The 19348-nt window shown below is 43.6% G+C and overlaps 3 protein-coding genes across 6 annotated transcripts; 1 reads left to right on the top strand and 2 right to left on the bottom strand.

Moving 5' to 3' along the window:
- Positions 1–2: 2 nt before the first annotated feature.
- On the bottom strand, positions 3–3469 carry Gammacop (coat protein (coatomer) gamma). The gene is made up of 6 exons (XM_076762326.1): positions 3329–3469; positions 1979–3083; positions 1328–1907; positions 941–1260; positions 654–852; positions 3–567 (listed from the first exon to the last, which is right to left on the bottom strand). The coding sequence occupies exons 1-6, from the start codon at positions 3366–3368 to the stop codon at positions 181–183; spliced, it is 2631 nt and encodes an 876-aa protein (XP_076618441.1). The 5' UTR covers positions 3369–3469; the 3' UTR covers positions 3–180.
- A 5177-nt stretch (positions 3470–8646) lies between these two features.
- On the bottom strand, positions 8647–17404 carry Snsl (snustorr snarlik). Of its 3 annotated transcripts, none has more exons than XM_076762652.1 (6): positions 17296–17404; positions 10179–10394; positions 9855–9935; positions 9509–9636; positions 9261–9419; positions 8647–9176 (listed from the first exon to the last, which is right to left on the bottom strand). In XM_076762652.1, the coding sequence occupies exons 2-6, from the start codon at positions 10234–10236 to the stop codon at positions 8949–8951; spliced, it is 654 nt and encodes a 217-aa protein (XP_076618767.1). In that variant the 5' UTR covers positions 10237–10394; positions 17296–17404; the 3' UTR covers positions 8647–8948. The 3 variants fall into 3 exon arrangements, with proteins under 3 accessions (XP_076618767.1, XP_076618768.1, XP_076618766.1); XM_076762653.1 differs by lacking the exon at positions 17296–17404 and adding an exon at positions 12494–12888; XM_076762651.1 differs by lacking the exon at positions 17296–17404 and adding an exon at positions 10560–10888.
- Syt20 (synaptotagmin 20) lies at positions 13288–19228 on the top strand. 2 transcript variants are annotated; one of them, XM_076762649.1, is made up of 10 exons: positions 13288–13484; positions 14769–14913; positions 16111–16230; positions 16387–16478; positions 16559–16690; positions 16772–16969; positions 17376–17528; positions 17598–17718; positions 18086–18258; positions 18372–19228. In XM_076762649.1, the coding sequence occupies exons 2-10, from the start codon at positions 14772–14774 to the stop codon at positions 18576–18578; spliced, it is 1338 nt and encodes a 445-aa protein (XP_076618764.1). In that variant the 5' UTR covers positions 13288–13484; positions 14769–14771; the 3' UTR covers positions 18579–19228. The 2 variants fall into 2 exon arrangements, with proteins under 2 accessions (XP_076618764.1, XP_076618765.1); XM_076762650.1 differs by having other exon boundaries at positions 13473–13562.
- The last annotated feature ends 120 nt before the right edge of the window (positions 19229–19348 follow it).

Here is a 19348-nt window from a genome sequence, read left to right as displayed (position 1 = left end):
TTAAAGAACTGTTTTATAATAATATGTACAAAGTGTTACATAGAGATAGAGTTTGAGAAAAAATCCCATTATTCGTGATCATTTTCTCGTAACGTTATTCTTTTAATACTAAAAATACGGAATTTGCAGTGTAGATTTTCGATACACGTATATGCCTATAGTTTACCTAATGAAAACGATTTATCCCACGGATGAAACTATTAACTCGGCTATATCTGGATCTTGACACAAGACAGAAAGTTGCATCGTTACCTGATTACCGAACAATGCTAATCTTGCACGAGCAAGAACGACTTTCCCGCCCCTGAAAACGCCGTTCAATAACAAATTGTGCACAGTGGCACCAGATGGTACTCGGTTGGATCGTTCTACGGCCTCCAAGCCCAAAAAACCTGTCAGACTTTGGATCGCCCCTTCCAAGGTAGTGACCGATGGGCCTAAAGCAAACGTCTCCTCGAGTTTGGTATATTCTTTTGCTACGGCTGCCTCCCAGGCAGCACCAAAATCTAATCCCCTGTTACCCATTCCTCGGACTTGATCGGCTAGAGTTACTTCTAAATCTTCCAGCTAAGAAAAAAGAAAAAGATAGACGAATGATTTGAAAATTAATCGACTCGATTTGCTATTTTATTTCAAAGTACAAAAGAATATACCATATATTCATCGTTGTATCCTTGTTCGGCATCTGGGATGGCTGTTGCGGGGTCACAGTCGCGAGCCATGAATCGGAGGGTCGTAGGAATAGTGGCGACGCTAGCATGAACGTCTTCCGGATATTTCAATACCGTATACGTTGTGCCAGGTTCGTTGCATGATAAACGGGGACAAGGAACTTCGCAGATCATCGTATAGCTAAAAAGTACGAATTCATTCTGTCACTTTACACAGCGTGAGCTTGATTGGCGAGCGAATGAATCGCCCTGTATTTAAATGTAATTACTTCTCTGGTGTTTCGACGGCCACTGTTACGTCCTCGAGCAACTGATCGGAAAGAGTATTTATGCAATCGAATTGTAGAACCAGAAGATCGGTAAACGTGTGCTTGATACATTTCACGTTGTATTCGGTTTCCGATTCCGTCAGCTCAAAGACCGGCGAAGATTTTAGTAGCGTCGAGTCACGAATAATCGCCGCCAGGCGCGGTACTTGCAACAATTTCTCCACGAAGCTTTCCTCCCGCGTCAAACGAGGTTGTTGCTGTTTTACGGTCGTGTGAACTTCGACTTGCGCTGGTTCCTCGGTGGTCTGTGCCGACGGTATCTACGGGAGAATTGAAATACATACGAGCGTTCGAAGCGTATCGAATAATGCGAACGTTTTAAATTACCTGGGAAATATCAAACGGTTCCTCCATCGGTGTTCGCATGTAATTTCTCAAAGCTCTCTCCAAGCTGGGCACCGAGAGCAGAGGAGGTTGTATCAAGGGTAACACGTTTGGATCGTTTTGTTGTTGCAGAATGGTGCAGTAGTAAGCTGCGCGATCGCGGACTTCGTCGTCGGAATCCAACTGACAACGAGACAAGAGGACCAACACGTTCGGAAGCAATGGCGGACAAGCCGCGGCGAAACGCGCCAAAGCGGTGACGGCTGCTGCACGCACGCTGGCGCTTTCCAGGATCACGCGATTGTAGATGAACCGAATGTATCTGGACGGCTGCTTGGACGTTGGTCCTTCCTGGCCGAGCAGATGCAGGATACGTACAGCGAGGGAAATGTGCTCGCAATCTTCGATGAACTCGCACAGATGGGCGAGACCTGCTTCCTTAGCCTCCGCGTTTCCTTCCATGACGGCGATTATCGTGTCTGCGATCGCTGCCTTGTACTCGAGCCCTCCCTCGTCCCTCAGCATCGCGGAGAGGAAGTTCATTAATACCGCGTGTTTACGAGGGAACTTTTGACACAAGGCTCTGAAACGAAAAAGACCCGACGATAAAGCGAGAGAATGGACTCTCTTCTGGGAAAAGAGATGCATAGTTACCTTATAGCCTGCACAACCACGACTTTAAATTCGTCCGAAATTTCGGACACGAAAGTGGCGATTTGTTTCATCAATCGATCCACCGAACTTTCCGCGCCAGTTTTCAAAAGAGTGGTGATCGCCAACGTGGCGATCGATCTGTTCGAGTCCGTGATCAAGTTTTCCAAATCTAAATTGCAGGCGGTAACTGCCGCTGGGTGGGTCATAGCTACTTTGTTCAAAGTCCTGACGGCGGCGAATCTTAAAGCTGGTTTAGGGGAGCCGCAAAACAGTTGGAGAACGCTAATAGCAAGGCCTATTTCCCTAGCGCCGCTTCTTCCAAGATTTACCAACGCGTGCGCCGCTTCGTACACGACCATCTCGGATTTCTGACGCAAACACGACTCGATGAATCCTAGCAGCTCTTCGCCTTCGTCGACTTCTTCCAATAATTTACACGCCATTCTGATTAGCATGCACGCCGCGTAAGGACTCTTTGGACTGGTTCTCATGAGCTTCGCGACTAACTTAATTACAGCGTGTTTGTCAGATTTGCGAGCTTGATACAAGACGCCCAGAGCATGATACTGCACCATCACGTTGGCGGAATATAACGCTTCTTGAGCTTCGTTTGCCCATCTGCGCGTAACGTCCGCGGAGACGCTGGTCAAATGGAGAGAGGAAACTAAAGCTGCGCTGGAAACAGCAGGAGAACGGTCTACGATAGCTTGCTTCATGTAACGTTCTATAGTTGTTAGCATTCCACCATCCGTGATGGTGCATAAAGCCCTTATGGCAGCCGCTCTGTACAAGTCTTCCTTTCCAGTCATATCCTTGGTTAAACTGGAAGTTACGATAATGACATCCTCTGCCAAAGAACTCAGCTCTTTGATGCCTAAATAGACCAATCTTCTCAGAACAATGTCTCGGGATTGAAACAATTTGGTCATGGCAAAAAATGCTTCTGTAGCTTCCGTAGTGCCCAACTGCTCTCCTTGGTTCAGCAGATATAGTATCTTTGTAAGGATGTGCGCGCATTTTCTCGGATTTACCGGAGTGTCGTTGAAAGTACGAGCTTCTTGGAGGACGGTCGTCTTCTCCAGATTCTGAAACGGGTTTCCTCCGCCTAGAAACACAAAAGTCATGAGAGCGAAGATGCGATATCGGCTCGAAAGATACGCGTAAATTCGTAATCGAAGCGTAAAGAAATCGAGCCACGCGACACTGTCCTCGTTTGCGGCGAGCAGTCGTCGAAACCTGTTTACAAGAAACTGTCATGAGAATACGGATCGATTAGTTTAACTTTGCTTACGAACTTAGGGCAATGGTTTATGGTAGTGCAAGAATGGGACGATGTTAATTTACGATTACCATCTTCTTCTTCCTTTTTGTCGCGTTTAAAGGGCATCATTTTGCAAAACCACTACCGGAATACTGGAAAATAAGGTTACACGTCACCTCGCCTCTTTCCTACGGGAACCATTGCAATGGACACCACGGTGTCAATGGTGGCGACAGTGATCCCAAATGTGTACTTGAAATCTAGTTTCACGAAAGGGTTACCATCTGCTGTCGATAAAATCGCGTGTGTTTTTTAAAGAATTGCCGTTGGATGTCGCACCATACACGTTAGTTAGTCGACTCACGAGTTAGGGTCCAGGAGAATAAATTTGCAGCTTGTTCTAATTTTTGTGAATGATACAAAACGAATTCGATATATTCAACGCAATGTTTAGTCATCTTTAGTGATGGCGACGATGCCTCATTTTCATCTACTGTAACGCTGTTCATAGTCAAACAGGAACAAATAATAAACGGGAATAGACAGGAACGTACAGGATTAAGCAGGAAGAGACAGGAACATACAGAATTAAGCGGAAATAGACAGGAACTGACTGAAATTGACGGGAACATACAGGAACATACAGAATTAGGCGGGAATAGCCAGGAACGTACAGGAATTGGCGGGAACGTACTGGAATTGGCGGGAATGTACAGGAATTGGCGGGAACGTACTGGAATTGGCGGGAACTGACTGAAATTGGCGGGAATAGACAGGATTACAGGTTATCTCGACTCTTTCCCACAGGAACCATTGCAATGGACACCACGGTGTCAATGGTGGCGACACTGATCCTAAATGTGTACTTGAAATCTGGTTTTACGAAAGGGTTACCATCTGTCGTCGATAAAATCGCGTGTGTTTTTTAAAGAATTGCCGTTGGATGTCGCACCATACACGTTAGTTAGTCGACTCACGAGTTAGGGTCCACGAGAATAAATTTGCAGCTTGTTCTAATTTTTGTGAATGATACAAAACGAATTCGATGTATTCAACGCAATGTTTAGACATCTTTAGTGATGGAGACGATGTCTCATTTTCATCTACTGTAACGCTGTCCATAGTCAAACAGGAAGAAATAATAAACGGGAATAGACAGGAACGTACAGGATTAAGCGGGAAGAGACAGGAATGTACAGGATTAAGCAAGAACAGACAGGAACGTACAGGAACGGACAGGATTAAGCGGAACAAGACAGGAACTGATTGGAATTGGCGGGAGTATTCAGGAACGTACAGGATTAGGCGGGAATAGCCAGGAATGTACAGGAATTGGCGGGAATAGACAAGATTACAGGTTATCTCGACTCTTTCTCACGGGAACCATTGCAATGGACAACAACGGTGTTAATGGTGGCGACAGTGATCCTAAATGTGGACTTGAAATCTGGTTTTATCACAGGCAAGTAGACCTTACACTTTATGAACTTTCGTAACCCTTTACTGTTATACAGACCCAAAAATTGAGAAGTGATTTTAGCGTCCTCTTTTCATAAATGGCGATCAGTTGAGAGACTCACTGAATTAGTGTGATAGATAAACAGCTAATTGCGTGTAAATGCATACGAGAAAAGTAGGAATTATTCGCGATTCTTTGACTAGTTAAAGTTATAAATAATTTGCATGTAATCATCGAGCAGTTTTCATACAAATTTAGATGCATTCGTCGAATAGAGATCGATTCAGATTTGGATTACTCCTAAGTAAGTAATTCTCGACATACTTGGTTCCCTTTCTCATCGTGAACGGCGTTGAATTCTTATTCCATATTAAATCAACTTGGATATGTTCCCTTGCAAGAGTATTAAAGTATTTAAGGCCCGTACATTCTTAAATTTTACAAAAGTTTAGTTCTGGGGGATTCTAAAGGCCAAAATAAGACGAAAATCAAGGATACCAATTTGTTGATGGAGGCTTCGTTAAAAAGTTATTAACTTTTAAAGTTCCGTCCATACTGAATTTTTTTCTCGAAAGTGCGTAGGATTTCGAGGGTATGTCTATTCACCAAAAATGATTGTAATTGACCACCGCAACTGAAAATAATTTTTTTAGAATGATTTGAAACTTTTTAATTTTGTCGAAAAATTTCACACCTGCTCGAATTTTTTTCTCGAAAGTGCGTAGGAATTCAAGGGTATGTCTATTGACCAAAAATGATTCTAATTGACCCCCGCAATCGAAAATAATTTTTCCAAAACGATTTAAAACTTTTTAATTTAATTGTTAATAACTTTTTAACGAAGCCTCAGTCGAGAAATTGGTATTCTTGATTTTCGTCTTGTTTTTGCTTCTAGAATCCCCCATTAAATTTTTTCCCTGTATATCAAGAAACAATTCTAAATTCGCAGCCATTAGCTCGGTGTTACTTGCGACCAAGAATCCTTGGGGAGGATTTTTGGTCGTAAGAAACACCGATTACCAGGTCTCACCACGTGGAGGTTGCTGCGAGTGGAGACCCGAAGGGAGATAGATGGAATCAAAGTTCCATCGATCTCCCTTTTACATTCTTACAAGCTAGATTACTAAACTAGAGAGATAGGAGGAAGCAATGCTCCTTCGATCTTCTAGTTTAGTTGTACCAAGTAATTGTTTCGTTTAAAATGGAATGAAGCTAAATTATGGGATACGCGACGCGATACGACGCGATGCACTATGCAATAGTGCAAGGAGCGAGATGCGCGACACGCGAACCGAGTAACTGGTCAAAAGGGTCAGCTCCGTTGCCTCTTAGCAAGTCCGATCGAAGGGGAAGGGAATCGACGCACCCGACACAGAGGTTCCCCATTTCCCCCAAGCATCCTGTTGGGAGCCAAATGGACCCAACTCGGGACGTCTGACAGAGAGAGGGAGCGTGAGTCGGGGCTACCCTAGACAGGAACAGTCCCTGATCCCCTCTAGGGCCGAAATACCCTTTCCCTTGGATCGTCTCGCCAGAGGACGGCAACTGGCCCTTCGGACGAGCTAAACGGCCGATCACTTGCTTTCTACATCAAAGCAGTGGTGATCGGAACGAGAAACGAGGGAACGAGAAGCTAGTTGGTGAAAGAATTACTTGATACGTACGCGCGTCGAAGCCTAAGACTAAATGTACCAAGTAATTATTTTATTGAAAAAGGAGTGAAGCTAAATTGTGGGATACGCGACGCGACGCGATGCTGAACCGTGCAGCAGATCTTCGGATCGAATCGACACTACCCTTGGTAGATTGATTTCTATTTCTAGAAATCGATCTATCATTGGCAGGCGACTAGATCTTTCGGACAAGCTGGACGGCCGATCACATGTTTCGTTCGACGAAACAGTGGTGACCGAAGCAAGAAACGAGAGAACGAGTCGAGAGAAGCTACTTGTTAAATAATTACTTGGTAACATTGGGAGACGCATACGATAGGGACTTAAAATTAACGTCGAAGCTCAAGTCTAATCAACTTGAAGCTAAACTACGGACGCTAGAAGGAAACAAAGTTCCTTGATTTAGTTGTACCAAGCAATTATGTGGTTAAAAAGAGGGATGAAGCTAAATCGTGGGATACGCGACTCGACGCGACGCGATGCTGAACCGTGCAGCGGATCCGAGGATCGAACCTACTGCCCTTGCTAACTCGATCTCAACAAGAAAACAGAGAACTGCAACCCCGAGTCGAGGTCTCCATTTCTCCAACGCAACCCGCCGGGAGCCCGAAGGACCCGACTTAGGTTGTCTGACAAAAGAGAGAGTACCTGAAACGGGGTCGACTTCCGCTGGAAGGTATGCGTTTCCGCAGAATACGGAAACTCCACACCTTCCAGCGAAGTGCCGTTTTCCCTCAATCAAGCTTACCAAGGGAAGGCGATTAGATCTGTAGGACCAGATACACGGCCGATCACATGTTTCAATCGATGAAACAGCGGTGATCGAAGCTAGAAACGGGGGAACGAGAAAACGAGAAGCTACTTATTGAATAATTGCTTGGTAAAACGCGAAAATATGTACAAGAAAGAAATCTTCGACGTTAATTTTAAGATTCGCGACGAAGCTTAAATCTAATTTACTTGGAACTAAATGTCCCTCGGCGGATGACTCCCTCGGCGGATGAATCCCTCGGCGGTTGTGGCGTCTTCCCTCGATGTCCTTGGAATCGATCTGTAATAGATCTGACCTGGAACAGAAACTAATACTTGTGTTAGTATCATATTAAGGAAAATTTAATAAACCCTATCCAATCTACCTGTGAATTATTCCTACATAGAATACACAAAATATTAATAAATAAAACAATGTCAGTCAATATATATTAAATACACTGAGTCAAAACGACAGAAGAATTTCAGAAATAAAGTCAAAATAAAAATTCAGACTAATTGACAGACGATGCTGATGAACTTAGCTGACCAGTAAAAATATACGAAATGAGAAACATTTTACCAAATCAGATTCAACTAATATCACAAGTAGTGAAATCGACAAAACAATTTCGCAAACAAAATAGAAATAAAAATTCAGAGTAATCGACAAAGACAGATACGAGTTCAGGAAAGAATTGGAAACAGAAACAGTAAACGATTGAAAGAAATACCCCATAGAGAACCATTTTCTTTCAAAGTCACATATGGTCAAGTTAACGCAACAATTGTCAAAATACCAGAAGTATCAGCCCATAGAATATCTCATTGTATGTCAAAAATGACGGATACATTCACAGTAACGAAACGAAAACCGATAAATTCAACAAACCCAATTTTGCATCAAACCATAGTCAAACATGAACGAACAAGCTTCAAATCAGAAAAATAAGAGAGAGAGGGGATATTTAAGCAGTACTTATCACTGGTCAGCGACTGGTCAGTAGTGGTCAGTACTGGTCAGCACTGGTCAGCACTGGTCAGTAGTGGTCAGCCCTGGTCCTCCTGGTCGCCACTGGTCAGCCTAGGATGATCCCGGGGTACCCACGAAGCCAGGAGTTCCGCCACCCTTGGACCCCCCCGCGAGAATGAGACACGTAAGTCTCCGCACGAGGTGCTAATGCGTGACGGCGGAGTGGGGAGAGCACAGCGTGTGTCAGCCATCTTTACGCGTCCGATGGACAAATTATTTCGCGAAAAATTATTATTTACGCATACTGATGGGCCCTTTCATCATTCATATACCACATATTGTTAACAATTGTTCAAACTATTGCGTTGGAATATTAAACAATGCCAAGTTTTATTTATAATTGTTTAATTCACACCATCGTCGAGTAGGTATTCTGTATGAAGTTGACATGCAGCGATTGAAATCTTTAAACAATCTTAATCGATTCTGGACCGTACAGAAAAATGGGCCGAAAGAATACATTGGGTGAAAGGTTTGCTCGTATACCTCGTCTGCGGTTTTACGAAAAAGTTATTATCTGCCATCGATAAAATCGTGTGTGTTTTTTAATGAACGAGTCGACGTCACAGCTGTACAATTATTTCACAGTTATCATGTTTGTTAAATACACATTATTATGCTTAGAATTCTAAGCATCGCTCGTAATTATTAATTATTAAAAGATACAAGCTTCCGTAAATGTGATACGCTATTTTGGCAACCGAGAGTAAAAGTCCTTTGGCACAGAGGCAGTTTACCAACCAATTTTGCCATACGTGTCTAATAACTATGTACTAGATTCGCGAGAAACAAAGTCACTCGCTCTTTTTATCACTTTGTTGCTTGTACAAGTTTTCCAGATCCGAGATTGTACTTTGTCCACCGCTCGACGAAACAGGAGGTCTTCCTATTCTCTGTACAGTTTTGCTTTTCAAAGATGGCGAGAAACCCTTTCCATTGGAAATATCTTCCACCGATGCGTTGTCCTTGGACGGTTTCACCATTTCTTTGCTCCATTGTGCCAACCAATCGCTGCCTGTAGACTAAAAAAGCCATAGCAAAATTCAGTTCGAGTTTTCCCCATTAATTTCTACGCGCGTTATCCGTAGGCGATTAATTATATCCACCTTTTTAACGTCATTTTCCTCGATGGCTACCGCGTTAGCCTTCTCTTCAGTTTTCTTCAATTTTTCCAATTCCCTCTGGAATTTTCGTTCCATTTGATACTTTGCGACTGCTTGAGCCAACGGTCCGAGTTCTCCTTTCATCGCGGCACTGAGCATCGCCTGTGATCGGAATTAAAACAATCGAATAAGAATTTGACCCACTCTGATCGTGAAACGGAATAGAAAAGCTGAAAGATTCCAGAACTCACGTCGCGGCGCCTCTTGGTGTCGACATTACCGATCGGGTCCGTTTCGGTTTGCGGTCCCAGTTCGACGAGCACTTGAAAATCAGCGTGCTGACCCAGTCGAAAACCCACTCCGAGTCTCGAATCGGTACCTGTTTCGCAGAACCAGAAAAAGTAACGAAAGAGAGATCGAGACAAAGTTCACGGGTTTGCTCGCGCGTAATTGCCAAGCGTCCCAGGTGCTGGACGGTGAAAGTGGTCGTTGGCGCGAGACGTTCGAGATTACTTAAGAAAATAAAAATTCCACCGGGGGAAAACCGATCGAGAATAAACGACAGGAAAATATCGGAGGCGTCGAGATCGCCGTTACCTTTCTTAATCGGCGGGATATTCGAATAGATCAGCGAAAGTATCGTGGGCAGTTCTTCCGGGACAATGAGGCAGGCAGCATCTGAAACGATTAATTCCGTTTTAAATTAGGATAAAAAGAGATTCAAAGCGAAGAAAAAGCCAGATTTCTCTCGGATTCCGTTTCCCTACGCTAACTTTATGCAATCGTTATTGAAATCCGAATTTACGTAAGCCGTCTAAACGACGAGCACCGAGACAGTCGGACTATGATCGAGGATTATTACGAGATTCTCCCAGAAGTAGGCTAAGGACGGATACGGCGTTTGAATTAACTAGCACTTACGATCGCAGAGGAACAGCAGAACGCATATCGTTATCAGCACGTCCTTCGTGCTCGACATCTTTTCATCGGAAGGATCCTCTAACGCTCGTATTCCTTTTTATTTAGGTGTCCAGTCGCATCGTTCCCACGCTGATGAAATCTCGAATGATTCGACTCGTTGATGCCTTCTGTTCCGATCGTTTATTTACGAGCAACGATATAACACGGAGAATTGCTCTGGAAATCAGAGATAACAGATGTGTGACTCGAAACGCGAGGACCTTGTACCGATGGAAGTTAGGGCAGAGAGGTACACGAGCTGTGCACTCGAAGAATCGACGTCCATCGATTCCTTGGACGCCCGGGAGACGCGAAAACGTTTACCGTGTATGTTATACTTACATGAAAGTGAAATCTAAAGAGCGGAGCTGGCAGGTAACGAACGCGGGCTTCGAGTCGGCCTACTCCGGCGAACTGATGCCAGTCGAGGCGCGATAGAATGCAACCGCGTGCGAGAAAGACCACCGGAAAGAAGTCCTCGAGTGAAAGGAGTCGTCGTCGATCGCGGATCGGGGGATCGGGGATCGGGGAACGAGGTCACAGAGTCCGAACGACCGTCCATGGGATCGGGGATGAACTCTCTCTCTCCTTTTCCTCTCTTTCCCCCGACTGACCAGACGCAAATTTCGATCCCGTTTTCCAGGCATAACAGACAAAGCTAACGTTTTTCTATGCTTGTTTTACAGACTGTGGGGCGTGCTTTGCTAGCGGAGGAACTGAGAAAAGATCATAAGAAGGCAGAAAAGAAAAGGGGATTGTTTCGTCTCAGGCCTGCTAGAAACGAAGAGATATGGGGTAGTCGGTCGAGTGCATATACAGGGTGTACGGCCATCCCTTGGAAAAATTTTAATGGAAGATTTTAGGGGTCAAAATAAGGCGAAAATTAAGAATATCAATTTCTTGACTGAGGCTTCGTTAAAAAATTATTAGCAATTAAATGAAAAAATTTCAAATCGTTCCGGAAAAATTATTTTCGGTTGTAAGGATCAATTACAATCATTTTTGGTCAATAGACATACCTCCGAAATCCTACCCACTTTCGAAAACAAAATTCCAGAAGGTGTGAAATTTTTCGGCGGAAAAAAAAAGTTTCAAATCGATCAGAAAAAATTATTTTCGGTTGCGGGGGTCAATTACAATCATTTTTGGTCATTACAAATACCCTCGAAATCCTACGCACTTTCGAGAAAAAAATTCCAGAAGGTGTGAAATTTTTCGACAAAATTAAAAAGTTTCAAATCGTTTTGGAAAAATTATTTTCAGTTGCAGGGGTCAATTGCAATCATTTTTGGTCATTACACATACCCTCGAAATCCTACGCACTTTTGAGAAAAAAATTCCAGAAGGTGTGAAATTTTTCGACAAAATTAAAAAGTTTCAAATCGTTTTGGAAAAATTATTTTCAGTTGCGGGGGTCAATTACAATCATTTTTGGTCATTACACATACCCTCGAAATCCTACGCACTTTTAAGAAAAAAATTCCAGAAGGTGTGAAATTTTTCGACAAAATTAAAAAGTTTCGAATCGTTTTGGAAAAATTATTTTCAGTTGCAGGGGTCAATTACAATCATTTTTGGTCATTACACATACCCTCGAAATCCTACGCACTTTTGAGAAAAAAATTCCAGAAGGTGTGAAATTTTTCGACAAAATTAAAAAGTTTCAAATCGTTTTGGAAAAATTATTTTCAGTTGCAGGGGTCAATTACAATCATTTTTGGTCATTACACACACCCTCGAAATCCTACGCACTTTTGAGAAAAAAATTCCAGAAGGTGTGAAATTTTTCGACAAAATTAAAAAGTTTCGAATCGTTTTGGAAAAATTATTTTCAGTTGCAGGGGTCAATTACAATCATTTTTGGTCATTACACATACCCCCGAAATCCTGCGCATATTCGAGAAAAAAATTCAGTATAGGCGGGACTTTAAACGTTAATAACTTTTTAACGAATCCTCTATCAACAAAAAGGTATTCTTGATTTTCATTCTACTTTGGCGTATAGAATCTCTCATTACAATTTTTCCCAGGGTTGACCAAACACCCTGTATATGTATATGTGTTTGAACGACTGATTTCTAACGGAGAAAACTATACCGCGATCAGATGAAAACTGTACAACGTTTGAATATTAATTCGATTCCCTTTAAAGAAGAACCAACGAATGACAAAAGGGCTTGCGTGGATGTCCGTATGCGGTCGTTTAAAGATTCACCCGGAAGACGCCGGAAATTACACGTCCGCTCGATCGAGCAACAAAAGTGAAACTTGGTTACTCGATCGGTGTTATTTTCAATGGCAACTAGAAATCTTCGTTTCCTTTCTCGTATTCAACGAGACCGTTTAACCGTTGTTTGACCAAGCTCGGTTTGAAACGCACGCGCGACGAGAATGCGCTTCTTTCAGACCGCGGCGGAAAGAGATAGAAAATATGTTTGATGTTTTTGTAATTGCAAGCAATCGCGACACAGCGCAGAGGGGCACGTCGTCTCTTCCGGTCTTATCGTGTCACGGCCCTGTGGGTGTCTATCGGTGCTCGACTTAACGGTACCGACGATAGAACGAGGACATATTTTTTCTACCTTCGTTAATTTTCGAGATACGAATGGTCACGTGTACAGAGCACGTTTACGATTAGTTTTACGCGAAGAACTTTCCGTCCCATGGTCGGATCGACGTCGAACCTTTTCCCATTCCTCGCTCGAAGGTTTGTTCGTAATGTTATAGAATAAAAAACACCGGAGTTGCGTTTTCTAAACGTTCATACGCGGAGGCAAAGCAATTCGTGTCAAGGTGGTCCGAATAATATTTGCCGTTTAAGGCCATCGTCGAGACTGTTTATAGAACAGGTCTGGCTTTTTTTCTCTTTGCGATTATCGCAGTTTAATAATACGACGATCGAAGAAACGTTGCAGCTCGTAAAAAAAGGTGTAATAGCCCGTTGTTTGTTTCGGCCGGGCAATGTTTGTTTTGAAACGGTCGAGTCGCGTACCGCCAGCTATCGGCGAAATAGGCAGAGTCGTCGATGGCTGGAGAGGGGCACGCGTAGATAGCACGTTCCGCGTTCTATGCAGGCTCGTGCGTTGCGTTTGTCGTTCACCGGGAGTTGACGATAGCGCACGAAGTCGCTGTTTCAAGCAACGAAGGACGCGCGCGGCGACCGATTAATCGTCCTTTCGGTAAACTTGTCACCGCGCTGACGTCGCGAATATCGCGAATGGTTCGACCGCGACCACGGTCGTCGTCATGGAACATTCTTTTGGTCGAGTGAGTATCGTCCTCCCGGAGAACACCCGAACGACACGAGACCCCCGCGATTACGGAACGAGGAAGTGGATGGGAACGGTGATCCTAAGAAAAAAAGAAAAAGAAATATACAAGAAACGAGGGAACTTTTTACGGTGACATCGCGATTCACTTTTGATAAAGCTCCGAACCGCGTCGCGTACCAAGAATGGCGCACGTAACGCGCGGAAACCAAAGAGCGTTATTGTCGATGTCATTCCTTTTTCTAGTAGAACCGCGTCGAAAGAGACATTGGCGAAAAACGTCGGTTCGATTCGAGCCGGCCATATGCTGTTCTTCGGTCGTTGTTTGCACGTTTCCCGTGACAGGTGCTCTATGCCAACCGCGAGTGAAAAAGGGAAGAAAAACAAGTGCAAAGGCTCCCCGGGATTTCTCCGGAGTCGCGCGTACCGTTCTTTTTTTTCCGCGACCATCTAGGAAAAGCACAAAGCGTTCTACGCGCTAACGTGGCTTATTTTTCGCGCCCCTGTCGCGCGACAACTGCCGCGACAGGTGTAACGCGACAAACGTGACTCGTGTCCAATACGTATGAATGTTATATTTTTGCTTTTCTGTAACTACAGTAATAGTTGACCACTTTATTCGACCTTTGTAGTACTAGCGATCGATGAAAGGCAGAAGACCTCTACAAACATGGTAATACTTCAAGGGCTGGGGGGAGGATTTGTGAATTTGTTCGAGAAAACATCATTAAATTGCAAAGATCAATTGTTTCAAGTCGAATCTTTTTGTCACTTATCGATTAACGTTTTGTTAACCTTTTCGACGACGTAACACCTGATTACACACCTTGCGAAGCACCTGTCACGTTCGTTCGATTGCAAAAAACAAACAAGTTTCTTAAAGTTTATTCACGCCTATACCGAGCATGTTTTTAAAGTAAAAGGGGAACGACGTACAGTGGCGAATTTTCGTAAGATCCTGGTCGAAGTATTAAGCGATATAGGGTGCATTCGTGTTCGTTGTCTACGACCCGTATATGGGTCATAGCGCCATGCTTTTGGATACACCGCTAAAAGACCGGACAGTGAACGTGTCGAGGTACAATGCATATAGAATCTTCGAGAAATTCGCCGCTGCGTCGTTAAGCGTCGAAAGCAACGTCTCGGTTTTTAATGACTCGATTCGATACCGCGTTCGAAAATGATCGAACAAAGGCTGATCGATCAGTCTCTCGTCGATGATCTATCCAACTCGTCCGTGTACGCTTGTGCTCCGACGGTAACCTCGAACGTGCGTTTCCAGTGAATGGTGTACGATGACATTTTTGGCCCGTGGGGCCGAATCATCATCATCGTCGCAGCGGCGCTGACCATCGTCGTCGTGTTGCTCGTGATCGCGTGCTTTCTCACGCCAGGATGCCTTGGATACGAGTGCGTCAGGAAACGAAGTAAGCTCCGCTTTATTCGAGTCTGACCGTCTTCTAATCTATCCACGAGTGCTATCTCGACAAACGAGGCGTTCCATCGTATTTAGAATTTGCATAATCCTACCCAGCACATTTTACCGGCCGTTCGAATTCGTGCAAGCTAATTATCGTCGATTAAACGCGGAGGCGTCTGGCAGCTGAGCCTCGGGCTAGTAATATTTAATTCTCCCGACGCGATTGCGGCCTCTGCTTCCGTGCACATGTTCTGGCGTCCGTGAAACGCATACGGAGAAAAATAATCGCTCGACGCAACGCTCTTTCGGGAGCTGCGTTTCGTAACGACTGGACTCCGTGTCCTCCGAAATAAAAGGGGTGGAAATCTTCCACTCCCCCGTAACACGGTACTGTAAATCGCTGGAGATTTACAAGAGCATTCCCAGAATCCTGTAATCGGTTATTCAAGCTCGATTGCTCGAGTTTCGACTGCTACTCGAACGAGACGCCTCCCCAACGCGATTACGTAACACCTTAAATAACAAAAGTTAATCATATTTAACCCCTTAACGCTTATGCCCGAGTCTGACTGCTTTGAAAAACTATATTTGTTTAATTTAACAGTTTAAGGGATAACAGTACTTGTTTCCCTACAAACTATACGTTAGATACAACAAACCAATACAGAAAACCGATCGTTCTTGGGAAAATATGAGCGTTAAGGGGTCGATCGCGTCCCATCGTATCCGAAACGCAATTTATGCGACAAAGAACGTTGTGTTCCTCTGAAAGGAAGGAAGCTTGGATTCCTGCACCATGAATCCGCGCGTATACGTGGCTGATACATTACGCCATTGTTCGCACATTTATATTTATACACACACGCTCGCGACGTTTTCTTCGTTTCCTCCGCGATGTTACGTAATTAGGCATGTCATCCTGCAAACAAACCGCACGCAGCCTTCCGATAGCGCCGCGATGGAAACGCCCATCCTGACCGCGCAAAAGGATTCGGTAAATCCTGATCGAATCGAAACGATTAAAAAGCCTTCGACGGCAGACGTTATGTACGCGATTGCGAATTAGTCCTCGACTCCGTTCGTCGAGCGCTAAATGGAACACGTACGTAATTAACGAGTGAAGCGAATCTTTGACCGGATAGCGGCGCATCCATCTCGGCTATTTACAAATTGCATAATCAATGGTATGAATAATTCCTTGCAGAGAGGGACACGAATAGTCTGCCGTTGCGTGTCAAGAGCAGAGAAAATGAAAACGCCAAGTTGAACGATGTCAGCTACAGGTCATGGAGGTTGGGTAGCCTCTACGAAGAGAGCACCAATGGTACCGTATTTAATTATTCTTACGACTTGTTTGCTCGCCACGGCCGTTACGCTGTACCGCTTACAAATAATTGTCACCCATTTACGACAGTATCGATCGTCGTTTCGCTTCGATTAAAATAAAAAGAAGTTGGATCTTATTTAAAAATTTACGTAGGTACGGTCAACGAGAACGTGACCACGAACCAAGGAGCTTCCTGGAACTCCAACAATGCTCAGTTCGACTACACCAATACCTCGTCCACCCTGGTAACTTTCGCTATCCGTACTAGATTCAGTTTTAATCGCGATATATCGCATCTTGCATCCATATACCGTACGCGTTGCAGAACTTGGTGCAAAAGAACAAGCAAAAACCAGACAAGAAACAGAAGGAATTCCCGACGGAATTAACGTTGAGCTTGCAGTACCTGCCGCCATACGAGGAGGCCGTCACCGGGAAACTCGTCGTCGGCATCGAGGTATTAAATAATTTCCCTTTCCTATTTAAATAAGTGGAAGCAGTCGAGCAATTGGAAATTGAAAGATTTAATGGTGTACAGGCGTTGTCTGGTCTTCCTCCAAAGCAATACAACTGCACGTTGGAGCCGTACGTGGCTCTAACCATTATGAAGCAATCGTGGAGTCACAGGAAACGGCAAAAGTTGCACAGTTTTCGAACGAGAGGTGTGAGGCATTCGGCCAGTCCGATTTTCAAAGAGACTTTTGTCGTGGCGAACGTTAAGCCCCACGAAGCTAAGGTACGCGAGTACGTAGATACGTTTTTATCTTTGCGTTGCGCGCGTTTCAGTGTTGCTTTTAATTCAAGGTCGCGAAACACGTCACCCAGTATAAGTTAAAACGTTTCTACGACGAGCATTGCGCGTGCATTTCTATTGTACAACGGTACAATCTTAAATAATCGACGTGACGTTTTCTTTTCTTTTCTGCCTTTTTGTCCACGAAAGTCGTTCGCGGAAAAAAGCGATTTTACCAACTACGAGAACGTACCCGCATGTACGCGATGCAAATATATTTTACGCAACGCGGATCGCGTGTTTCGTCATACCGTTACGAAAACAATTACCTGTCCTAGAAACGACGTGCTCCTTCTGGCTTCGCGAAAGATTCCCCGTATTTATGGCAACCCGATCGCCTCTTTTATAGGAGTGGATCCTTGACTTCGCGACGTACGATCACGATAGGTACGCCAACGACACGGAATTGTGTAATTTGAAGGTGTCGATCAGGGAGGTGAAGCACATCCTGCAAAGCCCGGAGATCCACATGTTCAATTTCAAAATGAAGCCGTCCAATTTGGTACTATCGTGCAACCAGCGAATCGTTAATACGAAAATTCAGAGATATGAAATTTATTTTGTTTTCCAGGAGTTTGGAAATATTTTATTAGGCGTGAGTTACTTACCCACAGCTCAGAGACTGACTATAAACGTTATGAAACTGCGCGACGTCAAGATTACGCCAGCGTTGTCGAGCGCGAAAGATTTCAGTGAGTATCAAACTAAAATAATAAAACATAGGGTGGCCATCCAGGGGAACAATTTTAATGGGAGATTTTTGAGACCAAAATAAAACGAAAATCAAGAATACCGATTTGTCGATTGAGGCTTCGTTAAAAAGTTATACAAACATTTCCGGCCACACAGTATACTTTCGGTAAAGAATTTTTTTCTCGAAAGTGGGTAGGATTTCGAGGGTATGTCTAATGACCAAAAATGATTGTAATTGACCCCCGCAACCGAAAATAATTTTTCCAGAACGATTTGAAATTTTTGAATTTTGTCGAAAAACTTCACACCTCGAATTTTTTTCTCGAAAGTGGGTGGGATTGCGGGTATCTATGCCTTATTTTCCAGATCCTTATGTCAGGGTATTGATGCTGAACGCGAGGACGGGTCAAAAGATGAAGAAGAAGAAAACGAAATTCGTTCGCGCGAATTTGCAACCGGAATTTAATGAAACGTTAACGTTCGATGTGTCGTACCAGCAACTCGAGATCGTGCAATTTCTCGTGGTGCTGTGCAGCAAGGTGCGGACAGATACAAAGTTTGAAAATTTCTAGGTCTTTGGAACTCAGAGCGCAAAGATTAAACGACAAAGTAAATTAAAATTAAAAGTAAACGATTTCGTCGAATGCTTCAGACTCTGCCTGGCGAAGCTCCTACGAGCAACGGGGATCATCCGAGCGACAGCGAAGACTCGGTTACGTCGACCTATAAATCGAAAGACGTTCCCATTGGTAAAGTCGCTGTCGGTAAAGGAGTCAGAGGCTCAACGGAGAGGCTGCACTGGTTCTCCGTGCTCCAGAACCCTAGAAAACTCGTCACTGTATGGCACGTATTGAAATAACGACCGATAATTCTTTTTAACTAGTAATCGAAACTTTATTGTGATTTAAATTATACGAAAGGCCCGATAACAGGGATCGGAGTTGCCGATGTTGGTACGATAAAACTTTTAAACGAGTTTATCGTTCATCGTTTCTTGAAATTCCAAGGTCGTCTTTCTTTCCTTCGCGTCGAAATATATGTATATTACACCGACGAAAGTGCAACATTCTAACCTTGAAACTAATTACCAGGATACGAGTCTTGTTAGCGTTGCTTGAAAATTACGTTTCGGAACGGTACAAAATTAAGTTTACAGCCATAATTATAGCAATAAAGCATAGTGGCGAAGGTTCCATGGACGCTTACACAGGTATAACCTTGTCCTTTCAAAAGGGACTAAAAGGTGCAAAGGTAGCGGTCGTTCGTCCTATGCAAAGGAATATAAATTTTAGGTACAGATTTTCTTCGGGGATTTTCCTAATACGTTATGAATACATTTCGAGTGATAACGTTGGGTGTCCTGTAATTTAATGCCAGCAAATACAACCAGAACCAAAGATGGTATATCTTATAAATATTTATATAATTTCGTTAATGTATGAAATGTTATTTAAAGCGTAATAAAATAAACAGAGCGTTGCAAATATATTTACGTTCGTGCTTGTTGAATAGTCTACGTAATAATAATAATTCTATCTATATTTCACTTTCTATAAGGATTATAATCGAACAATAACAATGATACGAAAGATGTAAGAAAAGTATAGATTCGAAATATGGCGGGCAGAA

The sequence above is a fragment of the Colletes latitarsis genome, chromosome 3, assembly GCF_051014445.1.
Source record: "Colletes latitarsis isolate SP2378_abdomen chromosome 3, iyColLati1, whole genome shotgun sequence".
Lineage (NCBI taxonomy): Eukaryota > Metazoa > Arthropoda > Insecta > Hymenoptera > Colletidae > Colletes > Colletes latitarsis.
Note: the sequence above shows the minus strand (reverse complement) of the source record. Positions and strands in the feature narration are given on the sequence as shown.

Coding starts and splice junctions, on each gene's coding strand:
- Gammacop (XM_076762326.1), bottom strand. CDS start 3,368: ATGATGCCCTTTAAACGCGACAAAAAGGAAGAAGAAGATG. Junction 1,908..1,978: donor GTGGTTGTGCAGGCTATAAG/GTAACTATGCAT, acceptor TTTTCGTTTCAG/AGCCTTGTGTCAAAAGTTCC. Junction 568..653: donor GATACAACGATGAATATATG/GTATATTCTTTT, acceptor CTTTTTTCTTAG/CTGGAAGATTTAGAAGTAAC.
- Snsl (XM_076762652.1), bottom strand. CDS start 10,236: ATGTCGAGCACGAAGGACGTGCTGATAACGATATGCGTTCTGCTGTTC. Junction 9,420..9,508: donor ACACCAAGAGGCGCCGCGAC/GTGAGTTCTGGA, acceptor TTCCGATCACAG/GCGATGCTCAGTGCCGCGAT. Junction 9,177..9,260: donor AGGAAAATGACGTTAAAAAG/GTGGATATAATT, acceptor TGGCTTTTTTAG/TCTACAGGCAGCGATTGGTT.
- Syt20 (XM_076762649.1), top strand. CDS start 14,772: ATGGTGTACGATGACATTTTTGGCCCGTGGGGCCGAATCATCATCATC. Junction 14,914..16,110: donor CGAGTGCGTCAGGAAACGAA/GTAAGCTCCGCT, acceptor AATTCCTTGCAG/AGAGGGACACGAATAGTCTG. Junction 16,231..16,386: donor CTACGAAGAGAGCACCAATG/GTACCGTATTTA, acceptor AAATTTACGTAG/GTACGGTCAACGAGAACGTG.